The sequence below is a fragment of the Macaca nemestrina genome, chromosome 11 (assembly GCF_043159975.1).
Source record: "Macaca nemestrina isolate mMacNem1 chromosome 11, mMacNem.hap1, whole genome shotgun sequence".
Lineage (NCBI taxonomy): Eukaryota > Metazoa > Chordata > Mammalia > Primates > Cercopithecidae > Macaca > Macaca nemestrina.
In genome coordinates, this window is record NC_092135.1 from 80,125,426 (window position 1) to 80,148,111 (window position 22,686).

The window sequence follows — 22,686 nt, forward strand, 5'->3', positions numbered from 1 at the left end:
AAATATATATTTTTTTCATGTGTCACAAAACAACTAGTGGAAGGGAAAAATTCAGGTAGTCATTGTTATTTAGTTTAAAATACAAACATATTTTGATGGAAGCGACTATTTTTGTAAAAAAATTAACTGCATTGACTTCTTATCTTGCCAACCTGACATGTGTGTTCAAGAGGAGAATAAAAAGCAAAAACCTGTCTTCTGTTACTAATGATTTTTTTTTTGGCTGGTATGTTCATCTCTGATCTCTCTCTTATATCAGTCATAGTTAAAATAAATGCAGCATCCTCCAAATCTACCCATTACTGTCAGTAGAGGCAACCGTGTTGATCTGCGTGAAAACTCGAGGAGACATTAATCATATTGATAAATATCACAGGCTTGTTGCAAAAATGCCTTGGAAATGAGAACCTGCTCTACTGCCTTTTACCATTAGTGGCTTATTCAAGAGTCAGAAATCAGTGTTTCTCATGACTGCAAATTCTGGATACAATTCTGATCTCTGGCTAGTTTCCCATGGCTTTAGAGGGTGAAACTAAAGTAGTACCACTAAAGAATGAGATAATGCTGATAGGATTTTTAAGAATAATATAAATAGCTTGTCTTCCAGAAATACACAGCATTTAAAAGTTTCTTAGTGTCTCTTTGAATCCATTTGTTAAATAAAATGAGTTTGGTAGACAAACTAATAAAAAAATTATTTAGAAGTTAACACATCACAAAATTTATCTGCATTTTTCTGAAATATTCACACACACACACACATACACACACACACACGAACCTTTCTTGAAAGGTTGCTCTTGGAAAATTCTAAAAATCAGCTCTTTCCTTTGCTACTTTTCTGATTTTTTGAATTTCTATCCAGGCTCTAATTTTGTTCAAAACCAATAGAAGGAATTGCAAGTCTAGCATTACATTCTGCAGAGCAAAAAGGAAAATGCTTCTCTGAATTGGCTACTTTTTAAACTTGATGATTGTGTTGGAAATGTGCTTTTAAATTGCACCCAGATCTTTAGAAATTCAGCATTAAGTAACTATCAAACAACAAAATACTTCATAAGCAATGGTGTAGTATACTGATACTTTGCCTTGGAAAACTATAAAGCTTAAAATAGACTAGCACGATAACAAATACCACCAATTCCTCACATTTGAAGCCCTCTTACATTTATTCTATCACTTTGTTCTTCACAGTCATCCTGGGAAGTAGGCAGGATGTGAAAACGTAAGAAGGTATATGGAGACAGGAAGGGGAAGACTCATCTCTCCCACTCCTGGAAGAATGAAAAGCTAGGGCTTACCCTTGAGTTTTCTAAAGTCAAGTCCAATGATCTCTCTAATTCACATTATTAGGCTTCTTATGTTTAACCAATGTACATAAAACACAGTCTTTAACAAGAAACACAAGATGTTTACATTTAAACTGTAACTGAGGGCCATGATGAGTTCTGGACAGACCTCCTTTGATTTACCTCAAAATCTCTAGCACAGCCGGTGGAATTTAAGACACAGTATTTAGATTCTTAGTACCTTCCAAAGGAATGAAGACACGTATTTGCAAATTGCTTTCTAAAAGTGCTGTTTTCACTGTATGAGATGAAAAACCCAGTCGCCTTGGCTAAATGCATAGCAGAATGGCATCAGTATTGTGGGTCTGACAAAGTGATAGTTTTACAGATGGCTATGTGAGGATGAACAAAAATAAAACATATGAGAACCACTGCAGTCCTGCTAATTTCTAGGACATCTGCATAGATATATAGACACAGTTCAATATCTTACGTCAAATCAGAGCAATACATACACCAAGGAATTTCAGGTTCATTGCTTATTTACCTCCAAAGGTGTACATTATGTAGTATGACTAAGAATAAGTAAGAATACTATGGGATTTATTTAGTTCAATGCAAGAAAACATTTTACCTGTTGGAATCAATATCATATTTCAGCATAAGTTTCATAAAGAAAACCTTGTTTAGCTTGAAAGACAAATTTGTTGGCAGTACAAACTTACTTATTTTGACCTTTAACTCCACATTTTTCTGTTTTACTGCATATGTTTCTGAAGGGGATTTGAAAGTCATTTTTTTTTTTAAATCCAGAAATTGGTGAACTTTCAAAAGATCTGAAATCAATTTCATTGAATTCATTAATCTCATGATCCTGTCAGGTATTCTTTGTTTTGAAATCAGTAAAACAAAAGGATAATACAAATCATGATATTATTTGGAGATCTAATGGTAATCTTCAAGAGTCTCTGGGATTTTAGTTTTGTTTTTTTCCACAGTAATTATTTTAGGATCTTCTTTAAGTCAGAGATGAGCTACCTTCATTATGATATACTCTTTAAAAAAAAATAAAGGGAAATTTGTGTGCCAATCTGAAGCGTATAAACAGGAACACTTGTATAACACTCAGTTAAGATGTAGAGCATTTCCATTACCCCCAGAAAGTTGCCTTAACCTCGTCCAAGGAATCCTAACCCATATAGGTACCTACTGTTCTGATTTCTATCACCATATATTAATTTTGCCAATTTTTGAACTTCACATAAATTTATTTATAGTATGTACTCTTTTGAGATTTATTGTCATTTGTATCATTAGTCTATTTTTTATTGTTGCATGATATTCCATTGTATGACTATACCATGTTTTATTTTTTATCCATTTCTATTTTTGATGAATATTTGGACTGTTTCTAGCATTGAGATTTTGTAAATAGTATTGTGATGACTACTCCTATATAAGACATTTAGTGGGCATAAACACTAATTTATCTCGGGGTAAAAGTGTTGGGTACTAAGGGATATTAAGTATCCCTTCATATTAACTTCAGTAGATGATATCCAGTAGTTTTCCAGAGTGTTTGTAATAATTTATCCTCCCACCTGTGATGTATGCATGATACCTCCAGTTGTTCCTCATTTTTGGCAACACTTTATATTGTCAATTATTTTAATTTTAGTCATTCTCATGGGGCTATATGATATTTCATTATGGTTTAATTTACAATTCTTTGATAAGTAAAGACAACGAGCATACTTGTATGTATGTATTACCTACTTGTAGATTTGCTTTTATAAAATATCTGTTCAAATTGGCCTGATTTTCTTTTTACTATTGATTTGTTGGAGTTCTGTACAAAAGTGGACACAAGTTCTTGGACAGACATTTGTAATACAAATATTTTCTCTCTGTCTATGGTTTGCATTTTCTTAATAGTGCCTTTGGAAAAACAGAATTTTGAATTTTGCTTTCTTCCACTTCATTTTTTTTTCTTGTATGAGTAATATTTTATGTGTCTTCTCTAAGAAATATTTACCCCCAAGATTAGAGAGATCTTCTCTTGTGTTTTCCTCTAAGAGCTTTATAGTTTTAGGTTTTGTGTTAAACTCCTTAATTTTCAATTAGTTTTTATGTAAGGTGTACGTAGGGGACCAGTTTCCTTTTCTTCCAATATATTCAATAATTGCTGTTCCATTTCCTTTTGTGGAAAGATTTTCCTTTCCCCATGTAGTTGTTTTGTTGCCTTTGTAGAAGATCAAATGACTTTACATATGTGAGCCTGTTTCTGAAATCACTCCTCTATTTTAATGATCTATTTGCCTATCCCTATGCTTTATGCCAATAACAGTGCCGTGATCACTGTAGCTTTATACTAACTCATGTAAGGAGGAAGTGTAAGTCCTCGAACTTCTTTAATCTTTTTCAAAATTGTTTTGGCTGCCTTAGACTCTTATATTTCTACACAGATTTTAGAATCAGCCTTTCAACTTCTACAAATAAGCCTGTTAACATTTTTGATAAAGATTATGCTAAATTTATTAAAATTTTGGAAGAACTGACATCTTAGAAATATTGAGTCTTTCAGTCATTAACATAATATATCTCTCCATTTATATAGGTCTTAAAACTTCTCTCAACAATATTTTGTAGTTTGCAGTGTGGAGGTTTCATATACATTTAATTAAAGATATCCCCGAATATTTTATGATTTTATGCTGTTACAAAGTATACTGTTTTCAAATTTTATTTTCAAAATGTTTGCAGCTTGTATACAGAAACACAATTGGTTTTACAACTAATAAACTCATTTATTAATTCTAGTAGCCTTTTGTAGATCTCTTGAGGTTTTTTATGTAGATGATCATGTTTCTGCAACTAACAGTTTTAGGGGAGGTTCCAAAATGGCTGAATAGGAACAGCTCCAGTCTGCAGCTCCCAGTGTGAGTGACACAGAAGATGGGTGATTTCTGCATTTCCAACTGAGTTTTGAAGAGAGTAGTGCTTCTCCCAGCACGGAGTCTGAGATCTGAGAACAGACAGACAGTCTCCTCAAGTGGGTCCCTGAACCCCAAGTAGCCTAACTGGGAGAGACCTCCCAGGAGGGACCGACTGACACAGCATACAGTCAGGTGCCCTTCTGAGATGAAGCTTCCAGAGGAAGCATCAGACAGCACATTTGCCATTCTGCAATATTTGCTGTTCTGCAGCCTCCACTGGTGATATCCAGGCAAACAGGGTCTGGAGTAGACCTCTAGCAAACTACAACAGACCTGCAGCTAACAGTCCTGACTGTTAGAAGGAAAACTAACAAACAGAAAGGACATCCACACCAAAACCCCATCTGTATGTCACCATCATCAAAGACCAAAGGTAGATAAAATGACAAAGATGGGGAGAAACCAGAGCAGAAAAGCTGAAAATTCTAAAGATCAGAGTGTCTCTTCTCCTGCAAAGGAATTCAGCTCCTTGCCAGCAACAGAACAAAGCTGGATGGAGAATGACTTTGACAAGTTGAGAGAAGAAGACTTCAGACGATCAGTAATAACAAACTTCTCTGAGCTAAAGGAGGTTGTTCAAATACATTTCAAAGAAGCTAAAAACCTTGAAAAAAGATTAGACAAATGGCTAACTAGAATAAACAGTGTAGAGAAGTCCTTAAATGACTGGATAGAGCCGAAAACCATGGCAGGAGAACTACGTGACACATGCACAAGCTTCAGTAGCCGGTTTGATCAAGTGGAAGAAAGGGTATCCATGATTGAAGATCAAATGAATGAAATGAAGTGAGAAGAGAAGTTTAAAGAAAAAAGAGTAAAAAGAAATGAACAAAGGCTCCAAGAATTATGGGACTATGTGAAAAGACGAAATCTACTTCTGATTGGTGTACCTGAAAGTGATGGGGAGAATGGAACCAAGTTGAAAAACACTCTTCAAGTTATTATCCAGAAGAACTTCTGCAACCTAGTGAGGCAGGCCAACATTCAAATTTAGGAAACACAGAGAACACAACAAAGATACTCCTCGAGAAGAGCAACTCTAAAACACATAATTATCAGATTCACCAAAGTCAAAATGAAGGAAAAAATGTTAAGGGCAGCCAGAGAGAAAGTTGGGTTACCCACAAAGGGAAGCCCATCAGACTAACAGTGGATCTCTCAGCAGAAACTACAAGCCAGAAGAGAGTGGGGGTCAATGTTCAACATTCTTAAAGAAAAGAATTTTCAACCCAGAATTTCACATCCAGTCAAACTAAGCTTCATAAGTGAAGGAGAAATAAAATCCTTTACAGACAAACAAACGCTGAGAGATTTTGTCACCACCAGGCCTGCCTTAAAAGAACTCCTGAAGGAAGCACTAAACATGGAAAGGAACAACCAGTACCAGCCACTACAAAAACATGCCACATTATAAAGACCATCAATGCAAGGAAGAAACTGCTTCAACTAACGAGCAAAATAACCAGCTAACATCATAATGACAGGATCAAATTCACACATAACAATATTAACCTTAAATGTAAATGGGCTAAATGCTCCAACTAAAAGACACAGACTGGCATATTCGATAAAGAGTCAAGACCCATGAGTGTGCTGTATTCAGGAGACCCATCTCATGTGCAGAGACGCACAAACCCACAGCCAATATCATACTGAATGGGCAAAAACTGGAAGCATTCCCTTTGAAAACTGGCACAAGACAGGGATGCCTTCTCTCACCACTCCTATTCAACATAGGGTTGGAAGTTCTGTCCAGGGCATTCAGGCAAGAGAAAGAAATAAAGGGTATTCAATTAGGAAAGGGAAAGTCAAATTGTCTCTGTTTGCAGATGGCATGATTGTACATTTAGAAAACCCCATCGTGTCATCCCAAAAGCTCCTTAAGCTGATAAGCAACTTCAGCAACGTCTCAGGATACAAAATAAATGTGCAAAAATCACAAGCATTCCTATACACCAATAACAGACAGAGAGCCAAATCATGAGTGAACTCCCATTCACAATTGCTTTAAAGAGAATAAAATACCTAGGAATCCAACTTACAAGGGATGTGAAGGACCTCTTCAAGGAGAACTACAAACCACTGCTCAATGAAATAAAAGAGGACACAAACAAATGGAAGAACATTCCATGCTCATGGACAGGAAGAATCAATATGAAAATGGCCATACTGCCCAAGGTTATTTATAGATTCAGTGCCATCCCCATCAAGCTACCAATGACTTTCTTCACAGAATTGGAAAAAACCACTTTAAAGTTCATATGGAATCAAAAAAGAACCCATATTGCCAAGACAATCCTAAGCCAAAAGAACAAAGCTAGAGGCATCACGCTACCCAACTTCAAACTATACTACAAGGCTACAGTAACCAAAATGCATGGTACTGGTACCAAAACAGAGATATAAACTAACGGAACAGAATAGAGCCCTCAGAAATAATACCATACATCTACAACCATCTGATCTTTGACAAACCTGACAAAAACAAGAAATGGGGAAAGGATTCCCTATTTAATAAATGGTTCTGGGAAAACTGGCTAGCCATATGCAGAAAGCATATGGCTTTCTGCATATGGCTGGATCCCTTCCTTACACCGTATACAAAAATTAATTCAAGATGGATTAAAGACTTAAATGTTAGACCTAAAACCATAAAAACCCTAGAAGAAGACCTAGGCAATACCATTCAGGCCATAGGCATGGGCAAAGCCTTCATGACAAAAACACCAAAAGCAATGGCAACAAAAGCCAAAATTGACAAATGGGATCTAATTAAACTAAACAGCTTCTGCACAGCAAAAGAAACTACCATCAGAGTGAACAGGCAACCTATAGAATGGGAGAAAATTTTTACAATCTACTGATCTGACAAAGGGCTAAAATCCACAATCTACAAATAACTTAAACAAATTTACAAGAAAAAATCAAACAACCTCACCAAAAAGTTGGCAAAGAATATGAACAGACACTTCTCAAAAGAACACATTTATGCAGCCAACAGACACATGAAGAAATGCTCATCATCACTGGCCATCAGAGAAATGCAAATCAGAACCATAATGAGATACCATCTCACACCAGTTAGAACGGTGATCATTAAAAAGTCAGGAAACAACAGGTACTGGAGAGGATATGGAGAAATAGGAATACTTTTATGCTGCTGATGGGCTGTAAACTAGTTCAACCATTGTGGAAGACAGTGTGGCGATTCCTCAAAGATCTAGAAATACCATTTGACCCAGTCATCCCATTACTGGGCATATACCCAAAGGATCATAAATCATGCTGCCATAAAGACACATGCACACGTATTTTTATTGTGGTACTATTCACAACAGCAAAGACTTAGAAATGTCCATCAATGATAGAGTGGATTAAGAAAATGTGGAACATATACACCATGGAATACTCTGCAGCCATAAAAAAGGATGAGTTCATGTCCTTTGTAGGGACATGGATGAAGCAGGAAACCATCATTCTCAGCAAACTATCACAAGGACAGAAAACCAAATACCTCATGTTCTCACTCATAGGTGGGAATTGAACAATGAGAACACTTGGACACAGGAAGGGGAACATCACACACTGGAGCCTGTTGTGGGGTCGGGGGAGGGAGGAAGGACAGAATTAGGAGATATACCTTACGTAAATAACGAGTTAATGCATGCAGCACAGCAACATGGCACTTGTATACATATGTAACAAACCCACATGTTGTGCACATGTACCCTAGAACTTAAAGTATAACAAAAAAATAAAAAAGACAAAAAAAGTATTATTTATAGTAAGCTGTAGAGTAAAATCATAATTAAAAATATCCCTTATACTGAAGTATAGTTCAGCAAAAGCAGTATATGTTGAAGATGAAATGCTAGCTAATATCAGAAGTGATAGAAGAATAAAAATAGATCGATTTATTGAATTTCCTCTTTTTCTCTTATTAATTCCCTAAGTTGTAGTTCATAAATAATTACAGTAATTTATTTTAAAATGTACTAATAGATAAAATATTTTTATTTTATTAGAATGTATTAGAATTTTTAAAAAAGTTTTATTTATTTTTATTCAAACTATACTTTGTTTTTCATTACCTTCCTGCATTGTCTAGAACTTCAAATGCAACGTTGAATAGAAGAGGTAAGAGTACCTATAATGATCTTAGAATAAAAATGTTCAATATTTCATCATGAAATATCACATTAGCTATAAAACTTTTATGAGGTTGAGAAAAGTCTTCTGCTTCAAGTTTACTAACAGTTTTTATAATTAATGTCTGTTGAATATTGTCAAATGCATTTTGCACATCTATAGGGTTGATAATATATTTTTTCCTTTATTTCCTTTAATATGGTGAATTACCTTAATTTTTAAATATTAAACTGACTCATTATGATATGATATGCACTTTCTTCATAAATTGCTGGATTCGATTTGCTAAAAACTTTAAAAATTAAAAAAAATTTCCCCTTTAGTTTTATGACAGATGTGGATGTGTAATTTTCTTTACTTGAAAAGTCTTTGTCAGGTATTGTCAAGAATTATGCTGTCAAATTTTCCTCTTCCTCTATGTCATAAAAGAATTTGTATAAAACTGGCATTATTTCTTCCTGAAATGTTTGAGAGAATTCTCCATCTCTCAATTGAATTGAATATTGAGAATTGAAATCAGAAATAGAATTAAAGTCATCTAAGCCTGGAGTTTTCTTCATAAGAAGAATTAAAGTACAAATTCAACTTTTGAAAACAGATATATGAATATTCAGACTACATGATTTTTTCTTGTGTCTGTTTTGGTAATTTATATCTGTTAAAAATTTTGACAATTTCATCTAAGTTTTCAATTGGCATAAATTGTGCATAATATTCCTCATCCTTTTGATGAATATAGGCTCTATAATGATATTCTCTCTTTCATTTATAGTTTTTTCTCTTTTTGATCCTGCAAGTAATTTCATTACTTTTTCAGAGAGCCAACTGTTATCTTTATTAACTTTTGTTATTGTTTGTCTTTGTTCTGTTTTACTGTTTTTGACTTTTATATTCATTATATCCTTCCATCAACTTATTTCGATTCAGTTTTCTTAACTTCTAGCTTCTTAAGGTGAAACAGATATAAGTTACTTTATTACACGTTTGTTTTTTTCTAATATAAGTATGTAAAGCTATAAAATTTCCCCTAAGCACTGCTTCAGTTGCATCCAACAATTTTCAAATACTATGTTTTCAAAATCATTCAACTTAAGATATTTTTAAAAGTTTTCATAACCTAAAAAACCTTTGTATCTCTTTATGTTTCTGTTTTTGCATCTCTAATATCACAGGGCTATTCGGAAAGATCTCTAAGGTCTCTATACAATTATCATTTTCTGGTTGATTGGTTGAGTATATTGTTATAATTTTTAATTGACCATAATAAGCAGTTAACCTTTAGAATTTGGTAGGTTTTTACACTTAGTGTATTTTGTTTAGCACAAAGTAAATTATTAAAACATTTTTCCAATACTATTTTTATGATCAAAATATTTGAATTTAGAAGATGCTACTCAGTAACTTTCTCTAGGAATATGAATTGCAATGTAAAAATAAAACCACACATTATATCCATCAACAATGGGAGACAGAAACCTGAGTCATCCAAACATAGTAATCTATTTGGTGTTTATATCTTCAGAACAGGTATAAAATCAATGAACAAACATTCACAACAAAGAACAATACTGAGAAATGAAATAATCTGAAAATACAGAAATGAAAGAACTTCTCTAAATGGGACTGTGATAAAATAAAACAAAAAAAAATGTATCTGATATTCATTCCCAGTTCCTGGCACGGAGCTTCAAAAACCTGTGGAATTTCCTGAGTGATAGGAGAGTCTATGCTAATGAGGCAACTCTTGGCCTATCCCCTAGATAGTTTCAGGATAGGGCCTGGTCACCAGAAACCAACCACATGATTAGAAATTTGGAACTTTAAGCTAGTCAGGGGATATCTGGGAAGGAAGCGAGGCTGGAGATTGAGTTCAATCACATGTCCAGTGGTTTAATCAACCATGCATATGTAATAAAACTCTGATAAATACTCTGGACAGGAAAGCTCAGTAGCACCTCCTGGTTGGTGAAAACATTGACAAGGCAGGATGGTGGCACTGGCTAACTCCATTGGAGATAGCACGAAAGCTCTGCATCCAAGACCCTCCCAGACCTTTTCTTATGGGCCTTTTCATTTGGCTCTTCCTGGATTGTATTCTTTATAATAAAATTGTAATTGTAAGGATAGCACTTTCGAAGTTTTGTGAGTCATTCTAGCAAGTTATTGAATCTAGAGAGGGTTGTGGGAACCACTGAACTTGTAACTGGCTGGTCAGAAGTGCCGGTGTCCCACGGCCCCACTTACAGCTGGCATCTTAAGTGGAGCCAATCTTGTGGAAGACTGAGCCCTTAATTTGTGCAATTTGATGCTAACTCTTAGTGGTTAGCATCACATTTGTATTGTAGTACTCCAGCTTGGATTGTGGGGGTTGCAAAACAGGCACGTGTATAAAGAAAAGATGTGTACTTATGGCAGAGAACACCAGTTACAGTCCTTATCCAGGCTTGTTTCTGACGTAACATTAGATTTTTGTTGCTGTTATTGTTGCCTATTTCAGTTAGGCATGTGTCCACCCAGCTAAAGCAATATTTCTCGGCCTCCATTAAAATTCTGGCCAACAAGATTTATGCAGAACTGTTATACATCCTCATCTACTCTTTTTATTATGAAAGCTATTTGCTGTCTCTGCTGTGGTACTTACGTCTTAACAGCAGATAACAATTCTTAGCTGTTTCTGTTTTTCTTTCCTGAGAGTAGCATCTGAGATCCAAAATTTGAATCTCTTTAAAACATGTATCGCACTACATAGACTTAATACATTTTTTCTGAAAGATTAATAAAATTTGTTGAAACCCCCAAGAATGTGTGGTGGCCAATTGATAATAGTAAGTCACAAGCCCTGGATTACATACAGAAAAGGTGTACACTAATTTGCACAGTCACTATTTCCAAAAACATTTGCACAGAATGTGAAAGAGGCACCTGCAGGAAAAACTCCTCCATTAGGGCCATGGTCCACCGATAGTGCAGCTTCCAGGATTTGGCTGGGTGGCTGATGTCTGCTGCATGGAGAATCAGGGACATGGTTTTGGCTCTGTCAATCCTGTCAAACCAAGGACATGTTTATATTATTCAAAACAAAGGAACCAATTACAGTCTTTCCTGAGGCCAAGCCCCTAGAATTTTAACATGACAAACAAACAAACAAACAAACAAAACCTACCCTTCAGGCTGCTGCAAATTGCTTCTTATATTTTTAATTTGCTGGAAGTGACCTGACATGTCTGTAGATAAAACCATTTCAATCACTAGGTTCCGAAGGTCCCTGTAGAGTCACCAAAAGGTTCATTCAGTCCTTCATTGGAACATTTCTATAAATAATCACTCACCATGTTTTATTGTTCTTAATGGATATGAACACAAAAGATGCTACCTTTTAAATGTGCAAGTCCACACACAAGTTTGACATTATTTTACCTTTTAACTGTCATGGATCTAAGAAGTTGCCAGCAGCGTGAATGGCAATGATGTTCACACCTCCCTGAAGAGCTAGTGCTTTCCCTTCTCACTCCCACAACTCTTCTGCAGTCATAATTCCTAAATATTATTATTTTTAATCTGAAAGGAACTTTAGCCATTTTAAAGAAAAACTATTCCAAATACAATATTATATAGTATTTCAATGCTTTGGGGGGAAAAAAGTAGTCCAGTAGGGCCTGAGACTATTCTAAATCCATATGGTCAACCAAACTAAAAGGTTTGATGTCTCAGAAAACAGACAGGGATAAAAAGGGCATGAGTTTTCAAGACCCTCTCTGATCCTTCTTCATTTTGCATTTTTAAACAAAACTACTACTATTAATAAAACCAGCGCTATTCATTCAATATTTATTCAGCAAGGCACTGAACTGTAAGGATTAAGTGTCTTCACATAACACATATGGATATTAGAATACTTCAGAAACTAGTTGCTTTGTATGTACATAAAGACATTTAATCCTCCTAACAATCCCTGAGGGAGCATTAATATTTCCCAGCAGAGGAGACTGAATCACCCAGTCACACAGCTAATGCGTGGCTCAGATAAGATTCAACCCAAAAGTTCCCACTTCCAAAGCAGACACGTGGACCACTCCACTGTGCCGAGCTCCCATCATAAGAACCCCAGAGAAACCAAGATGCTAAAGTGAGTAGTGATTGTCTAAGCTTTTGGGATCTGACCCTACATAACATAGACAGAGCCATTGGTATTACTATTTTAACCAAGACACTGTAAATACAATAACCATGTCACAAAGCCTCACACTTAGTAGAAAATAAGGCACCCCAGCAAAGGCTTGCATGTTCCACAATTCCCTGCTTGCTCTATACAGATAAGTTAAATAAAATCACTTGTACTAGAAAATATATTTCATTTTCATTGTGTGGTGTGGCCAGTAGGATAAGCTGAACCAAAAATGTGAAGGAAACTTGAATTATGATCTTGCACAAAGATATTTTACTTAAAGATGATATAATCTATTCGATGATTTGTTTTTTAGAAAACTACATATTGATAGTTCTTGCTGAAAATCATGAGCACTCAACATTTCTACTGAATTTTTAGATGGAAGCCATGAGAATCAATACTCTGCTTACTGTTTATGATATTGGATAGCTTGCTTACTTTTATTCAAGTAGTAAGGGAAAGGAAGCTATTAATAAAATTATTCTCAATTACATTTTTTTCTCTGAAAATATGACAAGACCCATATTTGAAAAGCAACTGAATAAAAACATTTATGTTAGCTAAGGAAAATGAGACTAGAGTTTAAGGAAATAAATAGAATCTAATAAATGTATTGTACTTTGCATATAAATATCGGTAAATGCCAGATGTTATCAATAATCAACTAATTATATGTCACTAAATTAGGCAAAATAAGAAAACGTTACTTAATTTATAAAATTTTCTTGTTAAAACTTTTAAATTAATGCATTTATTTTTACTAAAAGTACTTTAAGAAATAAACAGATATGTAAACAGAAAACATGAGTCTTTAAGAAGATATCCATATTTTGATTCTTAGTAAAATGTTATTAAAGGTATAGTATCAAATATGTATTTTATAGATTTTTAGAAAGTGTTGAATCTATTAAATTCTAAAATGTATATAATATGTACACTATTTGTTAAAACAATTCTTTAAAAACATTCAATTAAAATGACTCTGAAGTTACCAAACAGAAACTTAGACAATTACAGCAGTAAACTATTAGAATAAAATAGTTAGAATGGTAAATAACAAAAGATAATGGGAAATAAAATTGCACTGAAATAGCAACAAAGTCAACTTTGAGGAAAAAAGATTTATTTCTTCGAATAACAACAAAAATTAATATTATAAAAATTATCTATGGGAATGGTAATCACTGATTAAGAAAATAAACTAATACCCTAGATGTAAATAATCTCTTAGGCTTTAGGAAATATCTCATAACTTGTCTGCTTGTTCCTACCTTTGACCATCTAATCGCTACATAGCCCAACAGTGGTCTCTTTAAAATTCTTTCACAGTTAGATCCTGGCATTTCTAGACTGTAAATCCTCTAGGGCTACTATTTCCTACAGAATACAGTTAACCCTTGAACAGCATAAGTTTGAACTGTGTGGGACCACTTATATACATATTTTTTCCCCCTCCGTCACACCTGAGAAGCAAAACCAGTCCCTTCTCTTCCATTCTCCTCTTCAGCCCACTCAACATAAAGACAGAGGATGAAGGCCTTTTTGATGACCCACTTCCACTTAATAAATAGCAAATATATTTTCTCCTCTTTATGATTTTTTTAATAACATTTTCTTCTCTCTAGTTATTTTATTTTAATAATATTGTATGTAATACACATAACATACAAATTATGTATTTATCAACTTTTATATTATTGGTAAGGCTTCCTATCCAGAGTGAGCTATTAGTAGTTAAGTTTTTAAAATGTCAAAAGGTATACATGGGTTTTTAGCTGAATGGGGGTACCCCTAACCCCTGTGTTGTTCAAGTGTCAACTGTAAAATGAAAGGACTGAACTGTGTCTCCAAGAGAAAGTTCCACCTTCCCTCTATCTGACAGCATTTTCTAGAGTTGCAAAAATGAGCCCATATTTCTAGAAATGGCCTTGAAGAACCAGGAAACTTTGAAAATTTGAAAAAGTACTCACAGGAGATTTAGGCTTATTTTAAACTCTGATTTTTATCTTTTACGTTTTTTAATATTTTTATTGTCACTTTCCTTTTTGATATTTCTTTTTACCTTGATTTAAAAAACAAAAATGAAAGCAAAAGGCTTTGATATTTACATTCAAGTGGAAACCTTTTCTAGTCAATTAAATGACTTTTAGTACGATTTTTGTTAAAGATAAATATAGGTCTTTTTCTTTTCTTATTATAAGTGAGTCCCATAGAATATTAGCGACATAGGCGAAGAAGATTCTATGATTACTGAAGTTCATATTCAATTGATTGTCCTTTACTTTTATTTGTGAAGTCCAGCAACCCTATTGTCAATTGAAGGAGATGATAATGACCAAAGGATCAAGAAAAAGAGAAGAAAGGTTATACAGAGGGATAGGGGTACATCTCATATTTCCCTACATAGCAATAAGTATCAACATACCATGTAATTTTTTTTAAGCAAACAGATGCTTTGGAGAAACATGTAAGATTTCCTCTGCACTTGGGTCATTTTAGTATATTGGAATTTTTTCCCACATGTTTAATTTTTTGTTTTTAAAAAACCCTTAACTCCACATCTTTTAAAAAATAATATATGAAAGAATGAATATAATGTCAAAATGTTGAATTTATGTAACACCCCTATAAAGATACCCCATATTGATAAACATTGAGCAGAGCTCCATTCCAGAGAGTGTATAATTATGTATGTAAAAGTATTTATTGTGTTGTGTGTGGTCTTATTCAGACATACAGATGTTGAGTTGACCTGGAAATACTTCAGCTCCCTTTAACAGAGTCTGGCTCTGAACAAAGTCCCTAAGTACTAATCCTTCTCAGAGTCATCCAGTCAACAGTAATTACGTTTGTAATATGGGGAATGCATCAACTTTCACCTTTTTTCTTGACTTTAAATCACATAATTTATTCCTTTCCTGAAATTAAATTTCCCCTAGGTTTTCTCTGAAACTCACCTCCAGTCATCTTTGGATAAATTTACCAAGATATTCATTTCTTCTTCTTGCATAAGTCGATAAGCTGCACTCACATGGTGATTCTCAAGGACAGAGCGATCATTATACAAAATGGCAACATCTGACCTAAGAATTAAAAACAAAATGCCCAACAGAGGATTTCTTTAGACATCATGAATGTCTAATAAGACTTACTCAAGTATCAGGTCATCTGACCAGTAAACATCCTATAATTGAACAGTGAGAATTATGGAAGGACTTAGTTTCTTTTATTTTTTACTGTATAATATTTTAAAATTTTATATAAACTTTATTTATTAGAGAAGTTTTAGGCTCACAGCAAAATTGAAGATGGTACAAAATTTCCCATATACTTTCTTCTTCCACACATGCATAACCTCCCCCATTGTCAACATCCCCAACAAGAGTGGCATTTTGGTTACAATTGATGAACCTACACACACATATCATTATCATCCAATGTCCACAGTTTAGATTAGGGTTCATTCATGGTGGTATACATTCTATGAGTTTAGACAAGTGAATAATGACATGTATCTAATATTATAGTACCATACAGAGTAGTTTCTCTGCCCAAAAATCCCTCTGAGTTCCACCTCTTTGTCCCTTTCTCTCCCCTAACCCTGGCAACCACTGATTTTTTTCACTGCCTCCATAGCTTTGCCTTCTTCAAAATGTTATATAGATGGAATCATGTAGTTTGTTGCTGATATGGTTTGGCTCTGTGTCCCTACCCAAAACTTATGTTGAATTGTAATCTCCAGTGTTAGGTGAGGGAGGTGATTGGATCTTGGGGGCAGACTTCCCCCATTCTATTCTTGTGATAGTGAGTGAGTTCTCATGAGATGCGGTTGTTTAAAAGTGTGTAGTGCTTTCTTCTTTGCACTCTCTCCTGCCACCACGTGAAGATGTGCTTACTTCCTCTTCACCCTTCCATGATTGGGTAATTGTAAGTTTCCTGAGGACTCCCAGCCATGGCTCCTGGATGGCCTGTGGAACTGCGGAACCTCTTTTCTTTATATGTTACTGAGTCTCAGGTAGTTCTTTATAGCAGTGTGAGAATGGACTAATACAGAAAATTGGTACTGAGCATGGGGTATTGCTATAAAGATACCTAAAAATGTGGAAGCAACTTTGGAACTGGGTAATGGGCAGAGGTTGGAACAGTTTGGAGGGCTCAGAAAAAGAGGAAGATATGGGAAAGTTTGGAACTTCACAGAGACTTGTTGAATGGTTGTGGCCAAAATACTGATAGTGATATAGACAGTGAAGTCTAGGTTGAGGAGGTCTTAGACAGAGATAAGGAGGTCTTAGATAGAGATGAGGAACTTATTTGGAACTGGAGTAAAAGTCACTCCTGCTACGTTTAGCAAAAAGACTGATGGCATTGTGCCCCTGCTGTAGAAATCTGTGGAATTTTGAACTTGAGAGAGATAATTTAGGGTATCTGGTGAAAGCAATGTCTAAGCAGCAAAGGTTCAAGATATGGCTTGGCTGTTTCTAAAAGTCTATGCTCATTTGCATGAAGAAAGAAATGACCTGAAACTGGAACTTATATTTAAAAGAGAAGCAGAGCATAAAAGTTTAAAATATTTGCAGCCTCACCATATGGTAGAAAAGAAAAACCCATTTTCTGGGGAGGAATTCAAGGCTGCAAAACTTTGTATATATAAAGAGAAATGTAATTTTAATAGCCCAGACAATGGGAAAAGTGTCTCCAGGACGTTTCAGAGACTTTCATAGCAGCCCCTCCCATCACAAGCCTGAAGGCCTAGGAGGGAAAAATGGATTCATGGGCCAGGCCTAGGGCCCCCACTGCTCTGTGCCTGCACCCTGGACATTGTGCCTTGCATCCCAGCTGCTCCAGCTCCAGTCGTGGCTGAAAAAGGACAAGGTACAGCTCTGGCCATTGCTTCAGAGGGTGAAAGCCCCAAGCCTTGGTGGCGTCTACATGGTATCGGGCCTGTAGGTTTGCAGACAACAGTAATTGAGGCTTGGGAGCCTTTGCCTAGGCTTCAGAAGATGTATGGAAATGCCTGAATGTCCAGGAAGAAGTCTGCTGCAGGGGCAGAAGCCTCATGGAGAACCTCTAGTAGAGCAGTGTGGAGGGGAAATGTGGGCTTGGAGCCCCCATAGAAAGTCCCCACTGGGGCACTGCCTAGCGGAGCTGTGAGAAGAGGGTTACTGTATTAGTCCATTTTCACAATGCTATAAAGATAGCACCTGAGACTGGATAATTTATAAAGGAAAGAGGTTTAATTGACTCACAGTTCTGCATGGTTCAGAGGGCCTCAGGAAACCTACAATCATGATGGAAGGCAAAGGGGAAGCAAGGCACATCTTAAATGGCAGCAGGAGAGAAAGTGCAGGGAGAAAACTGCCACTTTTAAACCATCAGATCTCATGAGAACTCCCTCACTATCATGAAAACAGCATGGGAGAAGCTGTCCCCATGAGCCAGTTACCTCCCAACAGGTCCCTCCCTCAACACATGGAGATTACAATCTGAGATGGGATTTGGTGGACACAGAACCAAACCATATCAGCCACTGTCTTTCAGACCCCAGAATAGTAAATCCACCGAAAGCTTGCACTGTGCACCTGGAAAAGGCAGGGGCACTTGACACCAGTCAGTGAAAGCAGCCATGGGGGCTGTACCCTGCAGAGCCACAGGGGTGAAGTGCTCAAGGCTGTAGGAGCACACCCTTGCATCAGCATACCCTGGATATGAGACATGGAGTCAAAAAGATTATTTGGGGCTTTAAGATTAAATAGCTGCCCTGCTGGGATTCGGATTTGCATGGGGCCTATAGTCCCTTTGTTTGGGCCAATTTCTCCCTTTTGGAATGGGAGCATTACCCAATGCCTGTAACCCCATTGTATCTTGGAAGTAACTAACTTGTTTTTGATTTTACAGGCTTATAGGCAGAAGGGACTCGCCTCACATGAGACTTTGGAGTTGGACTTTTGAGTTAATGCTGGAGTGAGTTAAGATTTTTGGGGACTGTTGGGAAGGCATGATTGGTTTTTTGAAATATAAGAAGGACATGCGATTCAGGAGGGGCCAGAAGTGGAATAATGTATTACTCCATTTTCACACTGCTGATAAAGACATACCCGAGACTGGGCAATTTACAAAAGAAAGAGGTTTATTGGACTTACAGTTCCACATGGCTGGGGTGAGGCCTCCCAATCACAGTGGAAGGTGAAAGGCAAGTCTCACGTGGTGGCAGCAAGAGACAGAATGAGAACTAAGTGAAACAGGTTTCCCCTATCAAACCATTAGATCTTGTGAGACTTATTAACTAACATGAGAACAGTATGGGGAAAACCGCCCCCAAGATTCGATTATCTCTCACTGGGTCTCTCCCACAACACAGGGGAATTATGGGATTACAATTCAACATGAGATTTGGATGCGAGACACAGAGCCAAACCATATTATGAGCCAAAGGTTGATTACAACTCAACATGAGATTTGGGTGGGGGACACAGAGCCAAGCATATTATTTGATATGGTTTGGATCTGTGTCCCCTGCCCAAATCTCATATTGAATTGTAATCCCCAGTATTGGTAGAGGGATCTGGTAGGAGGTGATTGGATCATGGGGTGGGTATCCCCCTTGCTGTTCTCATTATAGTGAGTGAGTTCTCATGAGATCTGGTTGCTGAGAAGTGTGCAGCACTTCCCCCTTCACTCCCTCTCCTGCCACCACGTGATAACATGCTTGCTTCCCGTTCACCCTTCTGCCATGATTGTAAGTTTACTGAGGCCTCCCAGCCTCCCCAGCCATGTCTTCTGCATGGCATGTGGGACTGTGAGTCAATTGAACCTCTTTTCTTTACAAGTTATCCATTCTCTGCTAGCTTTTTATAGCAGTATGAGAACAAACTAATACAATTGCCTTCTCAAATTGGTTCCTTTCACTTAGTAATATGCATTAATGTTTCTTTCATGCCTTTTCACCGATTGATAGCTACTTTCCTTGCAGCACTAAAGTTTTCTTATCTGCATATACCACAGTTTGTTTATCCAGTCACCTACTGAAGGACATCTTGCTTGCTTCCAAGTTTTGGCAATTATTAATAAAGCTGCTATAATTATCTGTGCCATAAGTTTTTGTGTGAATGTATTTGCAATTTTTTTGAGCAAATACCAAGGAATGCAATTCATGGATCATATGGTAAGAGTAGTTTCAATTTTGTAATAAATTGGTAAACTGTCTTCAGAAGTGGCTATACCAGTTTTCATGCCTACCAGCAATGAATGAGAGTTCCTGCTGCTCCATTCTCACCAGCTTTTGGTGGTGTTAGTGTTCTGGATTTTGGCCATTCTAATAGACATGTATTGCCTGTTGATCTATTTGGCATCTCACTGTTTCAATTTGGATTTCTCTGATGAATGATATGGAATATATTTTCATATGCCTATTTGCCATTTGTATATCTTCCTAGCTAAAGTGTCTGGTAAAGTTTTTGGCTCATTTTTAAATTAGGTTGTTAGTTTTTCTTATTGTTGAGCTTTAAGCATTCTTTGTATATTTTGCATAACTGCGTTATCAGATGTTCTTTGCAAATATTTTCTTCCAGTTTGTGGCTTGTCTTTTTAGTCTCTTGATAGTGTGTTTGGTAGAGCATAAATTTTTAATTTTAATGAAATCCAACTTATCAATTTATTGTTTCATATATTGTGCCTTTGATATTATATTTTAAAAGTCATCACCAAATCTAAGGTCATCTAGATTTTTCTCCTATGTAATCTTCTAGGAATTTTATAGATTTTTGTTTTAAATTTAGGTCTGTGATCCATTTTGAGTTTATTTTGTAAAGGGTATCAGGCCTGTGTCTTAGTGTGTTTTATGCTGACGTGACAGAACACCTGATGCTGGGTAATTTATTTAAAAAAAAGAAACTTATTTCTCACAATTCTTAACTGGAAAGTCGAAGATCAACATGCCTTCGTCTTAGGAGGGCTTTCTTGCTGTATCACCAAATAGTGTAAAGCATCACATAGTAGAAAGGCAGAGAGTGCAAGAGAGCAAACCCTCTCTGGCAAGTCCCATTTTATAATGGCATTAATTTATTTACAAAGATAGAACACTCATGACCTCAATACCTTCCATTAGGCCCCACCTCCCAACCCTGTCACATTGGGGGTTATGTTTGCAACATATGAATTCTGGGGAACACAATCAAACCATAGCAGTCTGTGTCTAGATTCTTCTTTTCTTTTTGCTTTTGCATGTAGATGTCCATTCGTTTTAGCACCATTTATTGAAAAGATTATATTGATTTTATTCCTTTGTCAAAGATCAGTTGACTATATTTTTTGTAGGTTCATTACTGGGCTTTCTATTCTGTTTTCATTGATCTATTTGTCTGTCCTTTTACCAATGCTACACTGTCTTGATTACTGTGGTTTTGTAGCAAGTCTTAAAGTTAGGTAATGTCAGTCCTCCAACTTTGTGCTTCTCCTTTAAAACTGTGCTAGCTATTATGAGTCTTTTGCCTCTTCATCCAAACTTTAGAATCACTTTGTCAGAATCACAAAATAACTTGCTGGTATTTTCATTGGGATTGCATTAAATCTATAGATGAAGTTGGGAAGAACTGACATTCTGACAATTTTGAGTCTATCCATGAACATGAAATATCTGTCCCTGTATTATTTATTTCATCAAAGTTTTACAGTTTTTCTTATAAAGGTCTTGTATATGTTTTGTTCCATTTATACCTAAATATTTAATTTTGGGTGGTGCTAATGCAAATGGTATTTGTGTTTTCAATTTCAAATTACATTTGCTTATTGCTGGCATATAGGAAAGCCATTGAGTTTTGTGTATTAACCTTGTATTTTGCAACCCTGCTATAATCACTTATTAGTTTCAGGAGTTTTTTGGTCAATTCTTTCAGATTTTCTACATGGACAATCATATTATTTGCAAACAAAAATAATTTTATTTCTCTCTTCCCAAGATGCATGCCTTTTAATTCCTTTTCTAGTTGTATTGCATTAGCTAGGACTTCCAGTATGATACAAAAATTAGTTGTGAAAGAGGACATCTTGTCTTGTTCACAATCTTAGTGGGAAAGCTTCAAGTCTTTCACCATTAAGTATGATGTTAGTTGTAGGTTTTTAATAAATTCCTTTCTTCTAATTATTTACTTTTTAATTGACAATTAAAATTATATATATAATTATCATGTATGAGATGATGTCTTGAAACATGTATATCTATCTATCTATCTATCTATCATCTATCTATCTATCTATCTATCTATCTATCTATCTATCTATCTGTCTGTCTATCTATCTATACACATTTATATATACATACACACATAGTGGAATGGCTAACTCAGGCTAATTAACATATGTACTACTTTACAACTTACCATTTTTTGAGGTGAGAACACTTAAATCTACTCTTGGCAATCTTTTAGAATACAACACATTGTTATCAACTCTAGTTGACACATTGTACAATAGATCTCTTGAATTTATTTCTCCCATCTAACTGAAATTATGTATCCTTTGGCCAACAACTTCCTATCTTTTATCTCCACCCGAGTCCCTCATAACCACAATTCTACTCTAGTATAGATATTCTTTATCAAGTTAAGGAAGGTCCTCTCTATTCCTAGTTAGAGTTTATATCATAAATGTGGGTTGGAGTGTTTTGTAAAATGCTTTTTCTGCATTTATTGACAAGATCACATGATTTTTTTTTCTGTACCCTGTTGATGTGATAGATTATATTAATTGAATTACGAATGTTGAGCCAGACCTGCATACCTGGGATAAACCCCACTTAGTTTTGGTGCTTAGTTTTCTTTTAATTATCATTATTTTAGTTTAAATGTGCTTATGCCTTTTCCTTCTGATTTGTAATCCAGACACCTGCAAAATACTCTAGCTATATCAAAGAGAATAAAATTACCTAACGTCTTATTCAATCAGTGAATGAACAAACCCCTTTGTACCCATTCAAGAGTGTTGATATCATCCCTGTTCCTTTAAACTAAAATTACTTTGGGTAGCAGGAAGGGGATGAAGAAAATCATTTGATCCATTTATGATTCTAGTTTTTTACTCACTTATAATG

At 35.7% G+C, this 22,686-nt stretch overlaps 1 protein-coding gene across 24 annotated transcripts in view; it reads right to left on the minus strand.

The window, feature by feature from the left end:
- The window catches only part of LOC105499543 (phosphodiesterase 1A), a 410,818-nt gene that overhangs the window by 63,441 nt on the left and 324,691 nt on the right, over positions 1 to 22,686 (minus strand). For all 24 annotated transcript variants that reach the window (XM_071073012.1, XM_071073013.1, XM_071073011.1 and 21 more), the window contains 3 exons: positions 15,560 to 15,685; positions 11,598 to 11,699; positions 11,357 to 11,477 (listed from right to left, as the gene is read on the minus strand). In XM_071073012.1, the coding sequence (XP_070929113.1) occupies positions 11,357 to 11,477; positions 11,598 to 11,699; positions 15,560 to 15,685 (349 nt within the window). The remainder of the gene's footprint in view (positions 1 to 11,356; positions 11,478 to 11,597; positions 11,700 to 15,559; positions 15,686 to 22,686) is intronic.